This window comes from Leishmania infantum, chromosome 36 (assembly GCF_000002875.2).
Source record: "Leishmania infantum JPCM5 genome chromosome 36".
In the NCBI taxonomy this organism is placed as follows: domain Eukaryota; phylum Euglenozoa; class Kinetoplastea; order Trypanosomatida; family Trypanosomatidae; genus Leishmania; species Leishmania infantum.
The window spans coordinates 2,302,147-2,322,722 of NC_009420.2; the positions used below are offsets into that span (position 1 = coordinate 2,302,147).

The 20,576-nt window shown below is 60.7% G+C and overlaps 5 protein-coding genes across 5 annotated transcripts; all 5 read right to left on the reverse strand.

Annotated features, from left to right (window-relative positions):
- Window positions 1-1,111: 1,111 nt before the first annotated feature.
- Window positions 1,112-3,124, reverse strand: LINJ_36_6270 (conserved hypothetical protein; the record flags this gene model as incomplete). The annotated part of the gene is made up of 1 exon (XM_001469946.1): window positions 1,112-3,124. One exon carries the CDS (start codon window positions 3,122-3,124, stop codon window positions 1,112-1,114), a length of 2,013 nt encoding a protein of 670 aa, XP_001469983.1.
- A 1,101-nt stretch (window positions 3,125-4,225) lies between these two features.
- LINJ_36_6280 (conserved hypothetical protein) lies at window positions 4,226-5,383 on the reverse strand (the record flags this gene model as incomplete). The annotated part of the gene is made up of 1 exon (XM_001469947.1): window positions 4,226-5,383. One exon carries the CDS (start codon window positions 5,381-5,383, stop codon window positions 4,226-4,228), a length of 1,158 nt encoding a protein of 385 aa, XP_001469984.1.
- A 750-nt stretch (window positions 5,384-6,133) lies between these two features.
- Window positions 6,134-13,141, reverse strand: LINJ_36_6290 (conserved hypothetical protein; the record flags this gene model as incomplete). Its single annotated transcript, XM_003392789.1, has 1 exon — window positions 6,134-13,141. The coding sequence occupies one exon, from the start codon at window positions 13,139-13,141 to the stop codon at window positions 6,134-6,136; it is 7,008 nt and encodes a 2,335-aa protein (XP_003392837.1).
- A 1,142-nt stretch (window positions 13,142-14,283) lies between these two features.
- Window positions 14,284-17,214, reverse strand: LINJ_36_6300 (conserved hypothetical protein; the record flags this gene model as incomplete). The annotated part of the gene is made up of 1 exon (XM_001469948.1): window positions 14,284-17,214. The coding sequence occupies one exon, from the start codon at window positions 17,212-17,214 to the stop codon at window positions 14,284-14,286; it is 2,931 nt and encodes a 976-aa protein (XP_001469985.1).
- Window positions 17,215-18,360: 1,146 nt separating this feature from the next.
- On the reverse strand, window positions 18,361-19,356 carry LINJ_36_6310 (conserved hypothetical protein; the record flags this gene model as incomplete). The annotated part of the gene is made up of 1 exon (XM_001469949.1): window positions 18,361-19,356. One exon carries the CDS (start codon window positions 19,354-19,356, stop codon window positions 18,361-18,363), a length of 996 nt encoding a protein of 331 aa, XP_001469986.1.
- Between the last annotated feature and the right edge of the window lie 1,220 nt (window positions 19,357-20,576).

Sequence of the window (20,576 nt, forward strand, 5' to 3'; positions counted from 1 at the left end):
AGCGAGCAAACAGCAACAGCAAAAACAAAAAAGAGATGACGAGCAATGCACGCTGGCGGGTCAAGAGCGAGCGCCCGCACGCACAGGCACGCGAATGAAGAAGAAACAAAATAAAGCAGGACAGTAGCGGTTCCAGGCAACGGTGGTTTTGCGGAGCGCTCTATTCCGCGTTGTTGTTCCAGCTATTGACATAGGTGATGGTGGTCTTTGACATCCACCTGGACCTCGCAAAACACGAATGAGGTGTCTTTGATGGTGTGTGTATGAGTGCGTGTACAGATGGCAAGCTCCCCCCTTCCTCTAGCGAAGCTGGCCCACGCTGTGATACGTTTCGATCCCGACCGACCGAGAGCAGGTTCGCAGTGCATCACGCCGCGCGCTCCTTTCGGTGAGAAGCAAATGGAGAAGTAGGCGAAGCAACTGAAGTGGAGACATAAAGAAGGCGAGGGCGCACAAGGAGGCAGACACGCAAGAAGACGAGCAGCTTCAGTGCAGCAAAGGCAACGGACTTTCTGTGCCACTCAGAAGTTAAGTGCAGGCTTCCTTGGTACTACTGCATGGCCTTGTTGATCGCGGGACAGGTTCGCCATCTGCACTGGCAATGTCGCGTGCGTCGTGGAGAATGACGGGGTATTCCTTCTCCTTTGAAGCGGCTTTCAAGTGGGTGAGGGGGGAGGGAACAGGAGGGGGCAATGGCCAAACGCTATCGCGGTACTCAGAGGTTCAAACACACACACTAACGCATGCACAAAGCAGATCGTTTACATGTTGGCGGTGCGTACATGCACCAACGGGATCCAGGGGCACGCGATGCGCATACGGGCGTACGCATACGCACTGGCACAGCGTCGCAAAAATAGTGAAAAGACTGTACATACGACAAGCAGAACAGAAACGCACGAAGAACAACGGCGCACCCTCCCTCACTCGCCATGAGACAGAGAACCACAGAAGCGCACATTCAATGAAAGAGCCCCGACGCGGCAGATAAGTGGAGAGATGGGCCGCTGAGAGGCCCGAGGTGCTACTTCACAGGTGATGGACAGCAAACCGGTACGGAGAGAGAGAGAGAGGAGGTGGAGACCAACCAATACAGCAGAGTCGCATGCTTCTACTGCTGCGTCAGAAACGTGAGCGAGTTGTGACCCAATTCTGTTGCGTCGGAAGGCAGCGCGTCTACGGGTGCGACGGCGTCAACCTTCGCCGCTAATGGATCGCTTTTCAGGCTCGCGTGTTGTAACATCCTTGCATGTTGCCGACCCTCTTGTCGGATACGTTTAAAAAGCAGCTGAATAACGCGCTCTTTGTCCACCCAGCGCAGCTCACTCACGTCGACACTCTTGACGTCTTGCCAGGTTGGGGCGCTGGGCAGGCTTCGCAGAGGAGAGAAGTCCTCCGTCTCGGCCGCGTCTAGGGCACCGCACTGCTTCGCTGGAGCCGGAAAGGGAGCATCATAGCCATCTTCCACAGTCGCAGGGCCAAGTCGAAACGGGGCGCCGTCTTCACAGGGGGTGCTGTGCCACCCGCTTTGAACCGCCGGAGCGGCTAACGCCGCGCAGCGATCGGTCGCTCTCACCAAGAGAGAGGGCACCTCATGCTCGCTACTGCGCAGATAGGACGGAGTTGCATCCGGCAGTGTGACGAGAGCGCCGTCGACCATGGCGCTCTCAACGCGAGGAAACGCTTGCAAGTTCAACAGCGCCGTATGGCCTAGGGGCGCCGAGCGGCGTGCCGAGCTTGCCGACGAGGCAACCGCGATTCCTGCTAGCGGCCGCGTGTTCGTTGAGGCCGCGGCACCGATACGTTTTGGGAAGCCCTTGCGATCAACAGTCCAGCCCGCAGGAGACAATGACCTCAGCAGCGCAGGCCCTGCGCTATCCGTCAGCATGAGTCGCTTAGGGACCTCCAGTCGCAACAAAGACGACATGGTGTGCACCGGCGACGCCTGCTTTGCGTTGACGACATCCCCCTGCGGCGTATTCTCCAGCAGCAGCTGCCGACGCTCCGCGACGACGCCTTGACGAACCTCTTCCAAAGCCGCATAAAAGAACGATTCAAGCTCGGAGCGCTGCGCTAGAACGTTCCCAGCTGCGCTTCGCAGCTGCGCCAGCTCGCGCTGGAGCTGCAATGCGTCTCGCCGCGCTGCATCGCGCTCACGCGTCAGTGACTGAATCGCCTCTTCGCGCATCTTGCTCTCCGCCTGGAGCTTTTTATCATAATCAGCGACAACAGCGTTGAGGTTGTCCTCGGTGATCTTCACCTGCAGCCGAAGTGAGGCGATCTCATTCTTCTGAAAGAGACTGCGCTGGAGCATCTCGCGTGTGGCGCTACCGTCGAGGTCGGTCTTGTGCTTCAGAAGCGCATACTTCTCCTGCAAATCCTTGTACTTGGCACGCATCGTTGTGACTTCCTGCGCTAGAATGATCTTTTCCTTCATAAGCTCAAAGTTCTTGTCGTGCACCTCCTGTGTGTGTGGCTCTAGCAGCTCCATCGCCTTCGCGTGCACGTCGGCAGTGTAGGTCTCCGCCAGCTTTTCCTCCTGGGTGCGGTATCTGACCCGGCTTTCTAGCGTTTCCAGGCGGGCGTGTCGCATCTCTTTCTCGCGCCGCTCCGCCTCCGCGTCGTACGTCCTCTTCAGCTCCTGCAGCTCAGCCGACGTGTCTTCGCGCTGATCAAGTGTGGTGAGCGCGTTGTGGAGTTGGCTGCTGAGCTCCTGGACGGTGCGGCGCAAGTGCGCGATTTCGTTGTCCTTCGCACGCAGCAGGCGCTGCTGCGCCGCCGCCGCGGACCCGTCGTTCGGGCTGCCAGTGACCTCGCTGCGCACTCCCGATGCCGTTTGATCGCCTCCAGGGAAATTCGACAGCGTAAGTGCCGGATCGATTGTGGGCGAGTTGCTCGGGGACGTGAGCAAAGTAAGCCCGTCGATGCCATCACCCGGGCTGCCGGCTGGCGTCGAAAAGTCTGTAGAGGGAGTGGTAGCGATGGCTTCGGCGAGCTTGAGCGCTTGCGTGAGGTTGCGCTCGAGCCGAGAGCAGTCCGCGGACGCTATTGGCGACCCCCTACGTGTGGTGGTGCCCTTGCTGTCGGCAGCGCCGGCAGCTATAGGGCCGCGTGCTTGCTGCATTTTCGGTCTCTTGAGACTACGAGTGCCACACAGCAACGTGCCTGTCAGACTGTGAGCGATGCCTCCTTCGATTAGCCCCTCCCGTGCCAGAGGGGCGGTACCGTACTTATCCTTGGGCTTTCCGCCTCCTCCGAATAGACCGCGAAAGTCCTGAGCACTTCATGGTACACACACAGAGAGAAAGAGAGAGAGGTGCGCACGAGCACAAAACAGGCAGAGAGGGAATCGACAGAAAACAAACAAAAAAGAGCAGGCGTGAGATGGAATATAATTGAGACGAGAAGGACACTCATATACATGCATGCACATATATGTAGATATATGCTTACACGGCGGTTCGAGGTGCGGATCCAGACACGGGCATCGATACCGCGGCGACGCAGATCAGGAAAGGAGCCGGGGCAGACACATTTACCCTGACTAAGGCACTGAGAACCCCACCGCCTCCTTTCCTGTAGTGTGCACACCCTTCTGCCATGACCCACGTCCGACAGGGCGTATGCCGTATAAAAGAAAAGAGACCGGCGTGCATGTATTTCTTTATTTTTTCAGTATTCAGTGCGTGCCACACGGGTGCTCCTCGTCTCCGCACATTTCATCCCGCCGCATGTGAGCGATGGGCCTGTGAACGCGGTGAGTCTCGTACAGCGCTCCATGGCGCCCCATGCATGCAGACAACAAACGCCTAGGTGGTTGGGAGGTGATGCAAAGACGCCACCACAAACACCACGACACAAGTGAAAAAGACGAGTAGTCGCCCAACACAGAGCAGCTCACATGCTTGCAGGAATGGGTGGAGGGAGAAAGCCCCCGAAGTCCACCGTACATGCGAAGATCTTTCTTGCGCTCTTATAGAGAAGGCGAAGGCGAACCATGAGAAGAGGCGAGTCACGCACGGAGAGCCATGCTAGATTCAGATGCGCAGCGCACACCAGCCGTCTGCCGGGAGACATCCAAGCAAAAAGAAAGAAACACAGACATGCTGTCTTTGGCTTGCGTGTCGGCGGCTCACAAATGCCATGTCGCACCAAGAACATCGCGATAGTGTCTCGGGGTGGCTTGCACCCCCCCCCCGCCACGCCCTCCCTCTCTGCGGGCCCTCTATGTGGACTTGCCCTCCTTCATCTTCTGCCCTTCCTCAGCAACGAAACGCTTCGCCCGCGCCAAGACGTTCTCGTCACGGCTGCTGAACAGCGTCTGGTCCTCGCGCTCGGAGGTGGGGTTGTACACCGGGTTCATGGCAATGCAGTCGTAGTGGTTGCCCGTGTACACGAGAAAAGCGCGCACGGTGTAGCCCATTCCTGTGCCGAAGCGCTGCAAGGTGACCGACTGCAGGTCCAAAGCGAAGATCTCCGTCTTGTACAAAAAGGACAGTATCTCCAGCTCAATGGCGCCACCCCACGTGTCCTTCTCCGAAAGCCACGAGGCGTACGCGAGCGGGTCCATGCCCAGCGTATTCACGTTGAACATTTCGGGGTGATCCAGTACGGCCTGCACGCACTCCTGCCGGAGCTGCGGCCCCTCGGTGCGGCTCTTGTCGCGCAGCACGTAGGCGCAGGCGTGGAAAAGGCAGCTGTTGTCCGCTGGGCATCGACGGCGCGTGAGGTGGGCCCGCTCAGGGGCCGGGGGAAGATAGCGCTCTCCTCTGTTACCGAGCTGCACTTTGGCCTCTCCCTCTTGAACAATCAGCATGTCATTAGCGCGCAGCTTGAGTGCACTAAGGGGGCTGTCGGCGGCCAGATCCACCGCCTTTGGGGGGAAGCCGGCGAGCACGCGCAGCCGCTCGAGTGCTACCTCCGATTTCCGGGACAGCAGCGCGGCAGCCTCGCCCCAAGTTCCGCTAGAGTTCAGCTCCACCTGCTCCGGTGTGCTGCTCTTCGGTGTACGAATCCGTACGGATATGGACATTATGCACGGCAGGTGTCTTTCGGTCTGTGTTTGTGTGTGTGTCTGTGTGTTTGCAGGGCGGTGCGAGAATACTGAGAAGCGCGGTTCGACTGTGGGTGCGCACCTCCCACAAGATAAAGCAGTGAGGGGCTGCGGCACGGACGCCTTTCGGTGGATGCAAAATAGAAACAAAAAGGTGGAGAAGGCGCAACGGGAACGCAGCACTTCGTGTGTGCTCTGCTGCAAACGTAGCAATGAGAAGACGTGAAGACATTGCGTAGCACACGCGTGAGAGACAGGCCAGTGAAGAAGAGCAAATGTTGTCAGACAGAGAGAGCGTGTGTGTGTTTGTGTGTGTGCCGTGCATCCCATGAAGGCGTGTGCGGCTTTGGCCTCGCTGGCGCGCCTGCACTTCGCCATAAACGGACGTTCAGGCCGTCACTGTGTGTGCGGTGCAGTACATGCTTGCACAACGCGCAGCAGTGGCATCGCGCGCTCTCCTTGCCACACATGCGTGTACAAGAAAACAAGAACACTCTGGAGCGACGCAAAGGCGCCATCGAGAGATACAGCTCATGTCGCCTGTGGGAGACGCCGTGTAGTTGTTCTGCTGCGTTGAGGCGTGGGTGTTGTTGTATCGCACCACTACATGCTGGGAAAAGGAGAGAGAGAGACACTGGTCAGCACCAATGATCAAGCTATGTTACATCCGCTTCTCCCTCCCTGCGCACGCCGCCCTCTTTCCTGGCCTCCTTAAGCGAGGATACATTCAAGTAAGGACGGGTGCCTGAAAGATTGGGGCACCCACGTGGCAGCTGAAGAAAGTCCGCATCGCCGCACAACCGCAACGCTACCGTACGGAGGGCGGCGGTGATGCAGACAAGCGTGCCTGTCACCGACAAGTCCAAGAACGAACACACAAAAACGCACACGTGCACGTACATCGGCACAGCCAGTGGTGCAAGGCACACTCCTACACAGGCTCAAGCATGACCGCCTCCCCCTTGTCGCTCACCCCACGAGCAGACACGACTGGGCAATATCAGAGGCGCGCGCGTGAAAGGCACCAGCACACAAGACAGCAGCAGAGAAGACGGCACACGCACCCTCTCCCGCCCGCCGCTACAAGGCAGCGTCTGAGGGGCGTGGTAGCCGGTTGAAGAAGCTCATGTCGCCTGCGGCAGCCATGGAATTGTCGAAGGCGGCACAGTACTCCCGCTCTGCCGCGGCGGCTGAAACGGTCACAGCTCCCGTCGCACTCTCCGCGGACGTTTGTTTCGTCTTTGCCTTAGGTGACGACGAGGGTAAGTGTCGGTACAGCGTCGCGCGTTGCTGGTACACCTCGAAATGGCGACGGTACGTCTTCTCCTCAAAGTCACTGAGGGAGTCCGGGTCGCGGTGCGCCTTTAGGTAGAGCGCGATGTACTTGAGCGCGGACTCCTCGACGGAGAGCCCGGGGTAAATCGGGCGCGCCTGCGCGACCGCGAGCAGCGCCAGAGCTACCGGATCGTACAACTGTCGCTGGATGTACTCCTCGTGATCGACGATGTCGGATGGAGAGGTGCCGGTGGGCAGAGGACGCCGCAGCATCTGTGGCAGGTGAGCCCCATCGACGTACTGCCACGGACGGCGCAGGAACCGTGCCATGTGTTCCTTGTTACGCAGCGCGTACAGTTTGCCGTCGTACTCGACAACGCAGTCGAGCAATCCCTTTTTGGCCACCGGCTGAATCACCCGACGCATCCCGCGAATCTCGCGCGTATCGTAGAGCAGTACTGGGCAGCAGCCCTCTAGTGCCAGGCAAGCCTCGTCCACCGGATGCAAAATGATGACGGGGAAGTGCTTCGGCATCGGCTTCGCCTTCGACGCGTCCGTCACTGTCGTCGGGTCAACAAGGAAACGCTCGAGGTACTCGGCGGAGCTGAAGAAGAAGTACTGATTCAGGTAAATCGCACCCCAACGCAAGTCCACCTCATTTGTGGCAGGCAGCCAAAAAAGCGTCGACATAGCGGCCGCCGCGGCGATGGCCTGGGGCGCGTGTACGCTGCGCACAAGGTCGTCGTGCTCAAGCCACTCGTACGGGCAGAAGGCGGTGAATTGGGACAGGTGACGGTGTACATAGCTGTAGACTTGATAGGAGTTGTGTAGCCGAGCTGGAAAAGCACGCTGCTCTCGCAGCACGGACTCCTGTGTCTGCTGAACGTACTCCTCGACACCGTGAACTGCCGCGACGAGGTTGCTGGCGTCGAGGGGCACGCTCGGCCGGGGAAGCGGCAACCGCACGGCCGCGTGGCGCTCCAAAGCGGCCACGGCAGCGCTCCACCCATCGGCTTCTCCATCCGCGTCCGGCGCTGAGTGGTCATCTGCCCTGCCATCCCTCAAGGGGGCCGATGAAGCCGCCATCACCTTGACGATCGGCGCAGCGCACGCTACCCGCGGGAGGGCCTCCGCTGACATGGCGGTATGCGGCAAGTTGTGCAGCACCGCACCGCTGTGCTTCACCTCCGCCGTCGACAAGTACAAAACGAGCAGCTTTTGTACAAGGGTAGGGTCTGCGCTGCCTTGCTGAGCCGCCAACATGCAGTCAAGCTTCAGCGCGTGCCAGTGCGGGTGCACCGCCCCCCAGGCCAGGAGCGACGAAACAGACATGCACCTCATACCTAGGTTGAACGCTACAGAGTCGGCCAGCACGCGCTCCTTGGCGTTGCCCTTCTCCGTGGCGTAACGGACGTCGTGCTCGTACACGGACACGACGGGCTGCTGGAGAAGCGTCGGGTTTGGTGGTGCCTGGCGCATGAAGGGCCACGGATCGCGTACGAAACAGAGAAGCGAGTCGTCGTCCTTGAAGAAGTAGAGACGGTGGTTCACGCGCGCCACTCGCGGCGCTGCCTTTCGCTGGCATCGCCGCTTGCGCCTCTCGACCACGTCGCGCAGCTCCTGCACCTCGTCGGACAGTACCTCGCTCAGAACCTCTGGCTCCTCTAACTCGTTGTCGTCGCCAGCTTCCGCGTCACCAGCAGCGTCGTCGGCGTAGAAGCCCTGTGCGCTCTCCTGCAGCGGCTGCTCCGGGCCGACGCGCACGCCGGCGAGCTTCCAGGCGCAAGCGGTCTGCGGGCCTTCTTGGCGATATCTGTACAAGCGCACCGGGTCCTCGTAGCCGAACGACGACAGATCGCAACCGCCAGCCGTCAGGCGCGCCTTTGCGTCTTCGAAGCGCATAACCTCTGGCACGTAGAAGAGCGAGGCACGGTGGCGCATGTGGCGTCCCAGGGCCTCAACGACGGCACGGCAAACCGTCTCCCTCGCAGCCCTGCCGTCGACCCGTGCCACCTCAACATGCCGCTCTTCGATAATGCCCATGAACTCATCCAGCGCCTCTTCCTGTGTGGGATGGTCTTCCTCCATGCCCAGCTGGCCCTCTCCGTGGATGGCGGCAGCAGCCGCCGAGTCCAAATCGTCGTGGTCATCGCCGCTTTGCGCGTCGCCAGAGTGCCCTTGCGCGGGCGGCGCCTCCGCCTCCTCCTCCGATGGGGAATCGACGTCATTCGCGCCAATGTGCCGACGACGCCACTTCCGCAGCGCTTTTTCGCGGCGTCGCTGCAGCCGTGCGGCGTCGCGGATGGCTTGCGTGGCCTGCTTCGTGGCTTCCACCTCCTTTGCGGCAGTGTCCTGCACGCTGGCGTGCTCGACTGCCTCGCGCCGCTCTGTCGCGCGCAGTGCGCCTCGCTGCGCAAAGGTCTCCTCGTCGATGTTGAGCCGCATCACCACCTCCGGGATGCAGCCTTCGTCAAAGAGGACGTCGAGGTCGCCGTCAGAGAACGGCGGGCAGATCATCACATAGCCGAGCGTATCGAAGGGGCGGAAGCGCGTCACACAACTGGCAATGCGCAGGTATGCCTCACTCAGGCGCGCCTGCTTGTCCTCGGGGTCCTCCGGCTCGAACTCGAGCTTCTCCTGCAGGTCAGCCTCTTTGGCTTCGTCCCAGACATCCTCGTTATCGTTGTCCTCCTCGTCCACGTCCGCGTCGCTGCGCGCGGCACGCTCCTCCTCGCGCTGCTCACGTTCCTGCAACAGGCGCTCAGCCTCTGCCCTGGCCTTCAGCTTCGTCTTCTCCTCCCGCGCCCTGTTGCGCACCTCCTCTAGCAGCATGCGCGCGCGGCCAACATACGGGTTCGTATCTTCGCTATCCTGAGGGATGTACACGCCCCTTACCATGCCACCTCCTGGCGTCAGGACCGCCTCGACACACTCCTCGAAAAAATGGCGGTCGTATACAAAGAAAGGCACGCGATAAACCTCCTGCAGCCCAGCTGCGAGTGTCTTCTTGCCGGAGCGCGTCGGCCCCACCAACCACACGCGAGGCGGAAGCGTCTCAGGAGGTAGTTCGCCGACGTAGCGCTGCGGACAGCGCGCGAACGCGTCGCGCGCCTCCTGGGTGGCGAACACGTAAAGACCGTCCACGAAGCGCAGGCAGAACTCCTGTCGCCCGCGAACGAGGATGCCGCGCTCACGCAGCGTAACGGGACAATAGTCGAGACGCGACCCGAACTGATGCAGGAAACGGCGCATCGGCCGCGTAAGGGGGTGGGGCGGCGGTTGCGGCACTCGGGGAGCCGCGTCGCCATCGGGGTTCAGTAACGCCGCCTCCTCGGCCTCCTCCTCGGCCTCTTCGTCGAAGGCGTCCTCCTCCTCCTCTCCGAGTGCTTGATCCACAGCGGCCTCGCTGGCTTGAATGGCGAGCGGGTCCAGCAACTGCATCACCTCTGCGATCACCTCGTGCACCACCGGCGTCTTGGGCAAGGAGATGGTGAGCACGTTAAACGGTTGCGACTGCTGCGCGCTCGGGTGGCTCCTGCTCGCCATCACAGAGCGCCGCTCGACTTTTCGGGCCCTTTTCAGCAGTCTCAGCGTTTGCGAAAGAACCGGCAGGTCACTCCCGTTTGCGTTGCCCTTCTCCGTTTCTTCGTCCTCCTCGGCCATCTCCGCGACCGGCGCGTCGGCAGGGCGCAGAACCAGCACCGTCTCCGGAAGCAGGTCCCCTTCCCACAACCCATGAAGAATGTCCTTCTGCAGATCCACCGACGTCACTGCCGAGAGCAGCAGTGGCGCGGTGCATGCCGCCTTCTCTTTCGCTGCTCGAATATGCATCGCCTTTTCGTCGGCCATGCTCTGCGGGCCCTCCAAGAACATCGTGCGAGGAACACGTCGGCGCGCCCCGACAGAGGCTGCGGCGCTACCCTGCCGGTCCTGTAGCGCTTGCTGCAAGAATGACGCACGCCCTGGTCCACTAGCCTTCTTCTTGAGCTTCGGTTTCTTGGGCTCCATCTTGCCCTTTTTCTTCTTTGCCTGCGCTTTGGCGGCCAGCTCTAGGCGCTCCGCTCGCGCCTTACGGGCCTCCTCCTCAGCCATCTGCCGGCCGACGCACGCTGCGTGGCGCGCCTGCAGAAGCGCCTGACGCGGCTCGAGCAGCTTCACGAACTCCGAGACGGTATACGGCGTCAGGTTGAGCTGCGCCGCCACCTCGCCCACCACGCGTTGCATGGTCTCTACCATTGCGTCTGTGGAGTGAACCAGCGTGTCGTCCGCTACCACGAGCACCGGTTTGCGGTCGGGAGAGCGGCGCTGACGCAGGTACTTGATGGGGAAGTCCACGAACGCGGCCCGCTTGCTGGTAGACGCGAAACAGTAGTAGTGGCCGCGGTAGGTGCAGGCATAGCAGGCTGCACCTTCAATCAGTACATGATCCTCGAACGCCGTGACAGGGCAATATCGCTTCCACACGGGTGAGAGTGACAGCCCCGCCTCCTCCGCCGCCTCCTCTACGGCACGACTGCGCTCCTCGTCTGCGGCGACGGAGGTGCTCTGCCCGTGTGCGCCGTCTTCGCCGCCGTCCTCGTCCTCGCCCGTCTTCGCACAGCCGAGCAGCGCCGGCTCTTCGCACGGGTACAGGTGAAACACGTGCGCGATATACGACGTAACGTGCCCGATGCTGGCGGACGCAATAGGGTCCACGAGTAGGTGGTGGTGTATACTCTTGGCAAACTCAACATGTTTCCGCCAGCTGGAAGTCCAGTCCTGCTCCTCCAGAGAAGGAAGACGAGCGGCAGCGCCCTCTGCCGTTGTAAAGGGAAGCTGCGCCCCCGCCTCGATGCGGCCATCGCGGATAAGCGATGCGAGGCGCAGACGCACCTCTGCTGCTCTTCCTGCCGCCAGGGGAGGCAGGGAGGACCTCTTCGTGTGCCCCGCCTCCTCAGCTGCGTCTTCCTCGTCGCGCTCGGCAACCGCGCCCTTCTCCTCCTCCTCCTCCTCCAGGGCCAGCAGAATGCTTTGTGCCTCGGCCGCCTGTTGACGGGCCAGCTCCAAGTCGGCAGCTGGCGGCGCTGCCTTCCCCGTCGCGCCTTCCATCTCCACCAGGTGTGCTAGAATCTTCTCGCAATCAGCCCGCATCTGCGCCTTCTCCAAAGCCCGTGCCTTCTGCGCTTCATCCTTGACGAAGGCGTCCCACGCCTGCTGCGACGCCGCTGCCGCAATGGCAATCCTGCCACTCGCGTGCTCCTGGTACACATCCGGAACGGCGGTGCACACCTCCACAACGTGGTCTGGCCTCGCCATCTCTGACAGCTGCAGCGGTCGCACAAAGTGCTCGAGAAACGCGTCGGTGGTCTCTGCTGTGGAGAACATGGTGTCACTGAATATGTAGCCCCGGTACTCGGCACGCGCGCTTGTCATGGCGTCCTGCAACAGCTGCACCTGCACCTTCATCGGCACTGCAATGCGCTGTGCAAGGCACACCTCCAGCTCCTCAGCGACAGCCCTTTGCGCTGTATCACGCAGCGCAGCCATGGCCAGCTCCAGCACATCCAAGTGAACACAATGCAGCTCCTCAGCTAGTTGTCTGCCCACCTCGCTCTTTCCAATGCCTGCAGGCCCGAGGAGCAGGATGCGCGGGCACCTATGGCGATGGTAGCGATCGATCTCCTGCTGCACGACGCGTAGCTCATCCGGCATGTACAGCGACACAGGGCTCGTCAAGTACCGACGCCAGCTCGGCAGCGTCACCTCCTCCGGATGGAGGAAAAACTCAGCGCTCATGCGTGCGGCTTGCTGCGCCGTGTTTACAGGACCGTCCTCGTCGTGCTGAGCCATCACATGCTCCGTGCGGTGCACCAGCTGTTCCAGATAGGCGGCCGCGTCGCGGCGCTGCGCGTACACCGCGCACATTTCCTCGCACGCCAGCTCAAACTGTGTTGCGGTAAATTGGCCGCGCGGGTCGCAGTACCGATTGTACACGTCCTCGGCAGCCGCATTCGACCTCGACGCATCCGTGTTGCAAAAATGCAGTCTGTGGAACCAGTCGAAGAAAATGCGAAACTGCGCAAGAGTGAGGCTCGCGTCGCTCCGGTCATCATTCAGCTGGAGTTTTCCAAAGAGGTTATCGTACACAGCAGGGTACCATCGAAGCGGCAGCACCTCTACGTAGTCGATCACCGGCGCCTCTAGGTTTACCGCCGCTGCCGTGCGTCGGATGGTGAACACCTCTGTCGGTGGTAGCAGGCTGTACGGCGCCTCGTCGCTCACGACGCAGTCCACGAGCTCAGCGTTGAATTCCACCCACAGACTCCGCTCCTCCTCGCCCTCTTGCGCAGCAATCATATCAGGCATCCAGCGGGATGGCACGCTCTCTAGAAAAGCGATGAAGTCTTCTCTGGTGTAGGTCTCTCGCAGCACCCTCGGCGCATCTGGGGCCTCTGCCTCGTCACCGTGGGCTTTGCCGAGAGACGGCGCGCGCAGAGCCCCTTCCACGGAGGCCTCGGTGTCTGACTCGATCGCGTTGCTGTGCAGGGCGAGATAAACGCAGGTCACCAGGTGTGCCATCTCTGCGCGCGGCAGAACGACGGACAGCAAAGATACGGGCCCCGCGCCTCTATGTACATCAGCGCCCAAGCTACCCTCCGTCCTGGCCGTTTGCTGCAGCGGTGCGGCTCCCTCGGCTTCCTTTGAGGCTTCCGTATTGATGCAATGCTGCTTCTGCACGGAGGGAAGGGAACGCCAGAGTCTTTCCCATGCATCCTCGGCGGAGACGAGAGGAGCGGCCTCGGCGGCCACCGTGGTCGGCAAAGTTTTTCTCATGGTGCGTCACGCGAGACGAAAAAAAAAGCAAGAGAATGAAGTGCTAGCACAGAGCTGCCGTAATCGCCAGACCCCAGTGCGCCGTCGAAATGGAGATGAGGTGACTGGACCCGATGGCAGCGCGCGGAGGTCCGTGCGTGTTGATGTTGTCCTTCTCTTTCCGCGGATCGTGCGAGAAAGCGCACGATGCGAAATCCCCGGTGCACGCTGTGTGTGTGTGTGTGTGTGTGTGTGTGTGTGTCTGTGTACGTCCGGGCACAAAGCAGTGAGCGCGCTTCCTCGCACGAGCCTCGTGAATCCTTCTATTCTTCCTTCAAAACGGTGCTGCCGAGTGGCGCGTGCGCCCAGGACAACGTCCAAGAGCAGGTTGAGCGAGGGAGCGAAACGAGCGCCGCAGCGAGAGGCGCAGTGGAGATGAGGCAGACGGACGCAGGAAAGGTGAGAGAGGGTAGCGGCGAAGGCAAGGAGAGACGAGCGTCTGCCTCAAGAGTCGAAGCACGCTTGAGCGAGAGGGGGACTTGTGGGAAGAAGGCAACCACATGTCTCCCCTCTCTTGCTCATGATGCTCCTCACAGTCTCGTGCACTCCGACATGGCGGAAGGCTTGGATAGGGAGAGCGGGAGCCACCACCACCAAACCGTCCTACATCGCCTCCCTCACGGTACATGCACCACAGTGGGTCGCATACGCATCATCGCCCAGGGATACGTGATTGACGGAGAGCTTCTGCAACTGGCTTTCGTCCTGTATGGCCGTCATCCCTTTCGCGAGCTCGTTTTCCGGCTGGTGCTGTGGACTTTGTCGGCCAATCGCCGCTTCTGACTCGCACGCGTGCCCGGAATGGCAGGATCGTCCCACTACCTGCGCGCAGGCGCCTCCTCGACGAGTGAAGCGGAGGAACCACGAAGGTGAAGGAGAGGTGACGAAGGCGCAGCCAAAGAGCGAACTAAAAAGGAAACGAAAAGCCCACTCAGCTCGAAAAACAACAACGAAACACACGCTTGACGCCGCACGATGGAGAGAAAGAAAACGGGGAGGGGAAAAGGCCCCAAGTCTCCGTCGCCTGTCCACACTTGCAACGCACTAGCTCACCCACTCCCCCGACACTCGTGTGTCATTCAATTACGTGCGGCGTTGGCGCGTCACGCATCGACATCCGGCGGTTCAGGGATGTCGGCCCCTTGAATCCACTCGGCGCGGCGCAGTAGGTCAAACGCCGGCTGAAACAACTCGGCGGCCATCACCGAGGGCAAGCTGAGCGGAGGCAGCTGCACCACCTCCAGCATAGCGCGGGCATCCATCCACAGCTGAATCGTCATTTTGTCACGGTCCGTCGCTGTCTCCATGGTGACGCGCTGCCCACCAACCGTCGATACGGCGCCCCCGCTGACCTCCTCGCTGTTGTCAGGAGTAACCTCCGTCGTCTGCAACACCGAAGCCCCCTCCTTGCGACGGCGCAGCTTCTCCCAGCTCTCCTCCGTCTTCTTGGCCGTGAGTAGCGTTTCTCTGGCCAGCGCCACAAAGTGCGACATGACTGTCCGCAACATATCCGCCACGCTGTCCTGAAGCGCAGCCCCAGTAAATCCGCTGCGCTGCGCATCCTCGGCGAACTTTTGCAGTGGCTGTAGCGCAGAAGCAACGTACCAGGAGGCGGCGGACGGCATCGTCTTGCGCGTGTGGGAGTATGCTGAGCGCACGGACTTGATATTTTGCAGTGGCACTACCGCAGCGTCGGTGATCTGATGCACAAGTGTTGCCCTCGCCCGCTGCACGAACTGGCCGCACACGGACGCGCTGGCAAACTGCAGCACTTCCGTGACAAGGTCCGCCGTGCTGCGCTCGGGCGCAGGTGTAGTGGCGGTCGTGGCAGTCACGGAGGCCATTGCAGCCAACTCCTGGCCTGACTCAGCTGCCAGTCGCCCGAGAATGACATGCCGCAGCTGTCCCGTCAGAAAGCTGCTCAGCGTGTGCGCGTCAGCGATCGCTACCAGCAGCGTGCCGTGGGCCCCCGCGGCAGGCGTGCTGCCGTTTTCCGACGCTGTTGTGCTCGTCTGTCTATCCTCAGCTGACGCCCCGCCGCTCGGAGCCGGCGTCGCCGCAGCTACAGCCTCCTGCACCCGCGTCAGGACCCGGTAGCAGCACACGACAGTCTGTCGTAGAAACCACGGCGTGCACAGCAGCGAAAACACGGAGGATGAGAAGAGGTGCAGCAGCTGTTGATGTGCAATGTAGAAGAGGCGGAGTTGGTATTGGCTGTTCGTCGCCGCTGGGAGGCGATCAAGTGGGGATGTGACGGACTGCACCGCCTTGTCCACCTCACTCACGCGCAGTGCAGCGTAGACGTTGATATTCCACTTATGGTTCCACAGGACGACATCCGGTGATCGACGCAGAGCTGCCAGCTCCTCCAGGTCCGCGCAGGAGCTCTCAACGATCGCGAGCAGCTCGTAGGCCGCCTTGTACTTCACCTGGAAGTGATTCGGGATGCCGACCTCGTACAGCGACGGCAGCTTCTTCACCAGCGTCTCGCTTAAGATGGGCCACACGATCGTCGCCGTTGGGTGCAAGGCGGTGCCGTAGTGCTCGCGCAGCAGCGGTAACAGTGGCAAGAAAGTAGTCTGTACTACTGCTTTCACCTGCTTCAGAAGCGCCACCGTGCCCTCGACGCTTTGCCGAGCCTGTGTTGCCGCTTTCCACGTAACCACCGCCTCCAGCGGCGGACGCAGCACGGCGTTGCGGAACACCGCGGCCAACTGCTTCACCTCTCCTGCCTGGGCGTAGAGCTCAATGATGCGGCCGAGAAGCTGCTGAGCGACAGGCGAGCCGACCGTCATACGCGCGGAGGTGGCGGATTCATTGCCCGCCACCGCACATGGAGACGACGTCGAAGCAGCACCGCTGTTCTCTGAGGTGGGGCGGAAGACGAGTTGGCTGGTGTGAACCAGGACCAGCTCCAGCGCACCCATTACGGACTGCTCGGCAGCGGCTACGTATGCCATCAACTCCATCTTTTCCTGCTGGCGCGACGGCAACGAGCCGAGGCGCTGGTAGGTTTCCTTCAGTTCCTGGAAGAGCAGCACCGCGTCCTCGAGTGCATCCAGTGCGGCGTCGGAAAGAAGGGTATCGGACGCAATCGAGAGGGACATTTTTCCGGGTGCGGCGCCGCTCTTGTCACTGTCGTCACGCGATGCCATCGTGAGCGGGAACATTGATGCACTAGCCGCACTCGTGCCGGTGCCAGTGGCCGCGCTGCGCGCCGTCGTTGCCGCAGAAATCACCGTGATGTGTAGCAGTTCAGCTAGGTCGTCCAGCTGGTACGCGACCGTCTCGTACACAACCATGCACTTTAGGTACATCGCATCGAAGGCGCGCTCCATCTCCGCATCACACGCCGCTTTCACCTTGCCCTTCACCTTCAGCGAAGTCATCGACAGCTGGCCAACGACGGAAGACAGCTTCTCCATCGCTGCGGTGAGGGGGCGCTCCATGTAGGAGAGCTCGTCGCGCATCCCCACGAGGTGGCCTGAGACGTTCACAAACGCCGTGTGGACGTCGGTGTTCACGCACTGCGCAATCTTTTCCTCCAGGTATTCGGCATAGGCGTGCAGGTCTTGCGACAGCGAGGCGAGCGGCACGCCATGCTGCACCTTGCCCTTCACAAAAGCCAGCGGATCGTAGGCGGGAAGCCCACGCGGGCCGCGCCGTCGTTGCGCGACGTCGTGGCCATTCACTGAGTCAAATGAGGAAGAAAGCGAGGAGGCGTCACTGGGCGACGAACTTGAGCGACTGTCGGTGGGGTTGTTCTCGTCCACGATGATGCCGAACTCGTGCTCGGCAAAGCATAGCTGAATGAGCTTAAGCTGCTGCTTTAGCTGCTCGGCATCTGTCTCGGCGTTATCGGACGACGGGGCTGTTGGTGCCGCGCCACTCTGCCCCAAAACGGGCTGGGTAAGCGGGCCTTTTGAGCCGTTAGCGGAGGCCGGCGGAGAGGCCGTCTCAGAAGGGATGGCGTTGTCCCTGCTCGGCTGCCCGTAATCCTGCGGCGACTCCGCCGCAGCGGAGCTGTAGCTCATGACCGCCCGCACCCCCACCCCGCACACACCTACTCAAAACTCCGAAGCAACGAGTGAACAGAGGCACACGTCGAAGATTCTATTCGAGAGAGCGTGCCGTAAAGACGTGTCTGAGCAACAGGGAATGACAAAGACCACGCAGAAAAAATGAGAAGGACAAGTATGCCACTCCAACGGCTTCACACGCACGAGTACCTGGGAGGGTTTTCCACGACACCCTCGCTGATGCGATGATGAGGGATAGAGCTGTTTCCCTCTTCCGCCTCTCCCTCCTCCGTGTGCTCGTTGCACCAAAAGGCAGGAAAAAGGTGTGCAGCGGTGCGCATGTGGGCGCCAGGTACAACTCATCATCACGGAGAAGCATACAAAGAGAACGGAGATGGCAAAGGAAGACATGGCGACCGCAGGGGAAGCAGCTGCGACGCGCAGCATCTCCATGTGGGCGGCATGCGCGCCCACCTGCACACATGCACACTACCTCTGGAAACGTCCGCGGAAGGAAAGAGCGAAGTTCGCTATTGATGAGCGGGCCGGAAGAAGGGTCTCCCATATCCAGAATGGGAGACAAAGAGGCCTGGCCAGGCGTACCGACAATGCAGCCTGCTGCGGCCAAGAAGCCGTTTTCGCCTGCACGTATGCGCTTCGCTCGCCTTCTGCTCTCCTCCTGCTCTTGGCCGTGACTGGGGCGCGCTACAGCGCTTCGCTCGCTTTTTTTCTTTCTTCGGCACATGTGGATTCCTTACGCCTCTCACACGTGCGCATACGCCATGCATGTGGCGCTGTCTCTTGTCACACATACACACACATGCACACACAAGGCACAGATATACACACGGCGCACCGTTTCGCAACAAGGGCCCGACCGGTCTCCTCACACTCGTACTGCAGCATAGGAAAGGACAGACAGAAGGGTCCCCGCAAAAACAGAGCATCAGTGCGCCCCCTCCCCCGCAACGTGGAGACTTCAACGCATGCGGCCGCTACCATGCCAGAAAGAACGAGTGCAGCCGTACAAGAGAGAGGACCACACACAGAGGGGGAAAGAGAGCAGGTGAGCACAGAGCAGTCATCTCGAAAAGCCGAGCCTGTTCTTCGACGCTTCACGCCCAATCCCTATCCGGCACCCTGAACAACACCAACAGTCAACTACGGTGAAGCGGTGTCGGTGTGTGGAACTTGAGCGGCCGCCTTAATTTTCTCCATGTGGCGCCGGCGAGCCTCGCCCGAGTCCACGTCCGCCTGAAACGCCTCCCGTGCCTCGTGGTGGCGGACTTCACGTAGCCACGTCAAGTTGCCACGCTCGTTCTCGACGCTGCGCGGCTCATACACGGCTTTTCCAAACTGCCAATCGAGGTGGTGCATCCGCTCCCATTCCTGCACAACGGCGTCGCGATTGTCGGTCGGCAGGGCATGCACAAAGCCCAGCTGAGGCTGTAGCGGGTGCGACCGCATCACAGCTCGCGCTGCCTCAGGAATCTCCAGCTGCACCGGCTTGCGAGCCACCATCACGTGTGTCAGGACGAAGTCGATGATGTTGGCCACGCTTTTCAGCTCCAGACGGTCGGCGGAGGTGGGGACGAGACGAAACACGCCTTCGACTACCTGGTCCAGCACGCGCTCGCGCAGTGTCTCCTCCTCGAAAACGAAGTTCTCAATGATGCGCCGCTCTGGCAGCTCTGTGAGCGGTTTGCCCTCAAAGTCTAGGCGGCGCAGCTCGTAGCCGTCGCGCTGTGTCTCGGCAAAGATCACTTCCGTCAGCTTGTCCAGGAGATAGCTCTGAATCTCCTCGTCGCTCATGCTCAGCACGACGTCGGCAAACTCGTCATCCCAGGCTGCGGGGCGAATGCCCCGCGGGCTCGGCGGTACGTAGTCGGCGGGCGCCACATTGGGCAGCCATGGGTACTGTGTGTGCCACCACTTCCACGCATATGCCGACGTGCCGCGAGTGAGGCCGGCACCTTCCGGATTAAAGCGCTCTACGTAGGGCTGAGGCCGGTGAGAGTGGCCCTGCTCCCACTTCGTGATGCCCTGCGCCTCGCGCTGCCAGCGGTTCAGCTCCTTATATTTTTGCATGTGCGGACGGCCCTTGCGCAGCACATTCTTGTGCTGCGACTTGAGCACCAGCGCCGTGCATTGCAGCATGGGGCCGCTGTGTGTGGGTGACTTGAGAGTCTGTATGTGTGTGTGTGTGTGTGTGTGTGCAGGCCTAGCCAGAGGCAGAAGCAGCGGCGATGAAAGAAGAGGCCGCTGTACTGTGCTCTGCTCCGACAGCGCAGAGAGAAGGTATGTGGAGTCGAGCGTCGAGTGAGGCGACGAAGAGGCGCGCAAGGCTCGAGCGAGATCGGGGGAGCGGGGCAGAGAAAGGCGAATGGGCCACGAAAATGATGGGGCATACCTGAGGGCGTGCGCCCGCCGGAGCACGCACGTGTGCCACGCAGGCGGGGGGTTCAAAGTCTGCAGCCTGGGTTCTCAAGAGGAGTCTCCCCCTTAGATCTTGCACTCTCGACAACTCCCGACACACAGCTCTAGAAATTGCAAAAGGCAAAACCCTGAGAGACTGCATCGACCCGTTACATGATATCCCCGTCCTCCGACGCGCACGTTGCATGGAGTGGTCGCTATGTCTGCGTACAAAACTTCAGTGTTTCGGCTCTCTCTTTAGATTGGGTTACCTCAAGTCGCTCTTCATTGGCGTTCATAATTATGTTACGGCACTTATGAAGGCTTACGCAGCAAGAGCACACACAGACACGAAGACGAAAACGGCTGACATCCCAACGACGGCAATGGCATGCCTCTTGTTGTTTGGGTTCTTGTGATGTGGAGCAAAAATATATAAAAAGAGAGAGGGGGGCGAGTACTGACAGGGATGGCGGCCCGACATAGAGGGCGGGGAAGGGATAAAAAAGGAGCGTATGGGCGAGTGAGAACGAGAGACAGGCACACACACCCTCCAACACACACAAACGGATACTCCGGTAAGCAGCTCAGGACTAGCGCTGGGAGTATGGGAAGGATAAGGGCACGACCCACACTGTTGAGGAACCTCAGGAACGCATCAGCGCGAGGATATAGCACATGTCTCCCACCCGACCACTTCGCCTTGGCCCGATCCACGCTGCGACGTCTGAATACCCGACGGCTACGACACCATCGCGTCTGTCAACCTTTTCTGGTGCGCTCCCCCGCTTAATACAAGGGCTTGTGAGGAGGAGTGCAGAAGTCGGAGAAGACGGAGAGGCTATTCTGCAGATGCATACAACGGCCATCTAAAGGTGTGTGTGTGTGTGTGCGCGCACAAGCACAAGCACAAGGAGGTGAAACGCATGAAGCCATCTCCTGCCAGAAAAAAAAAAGGTAAA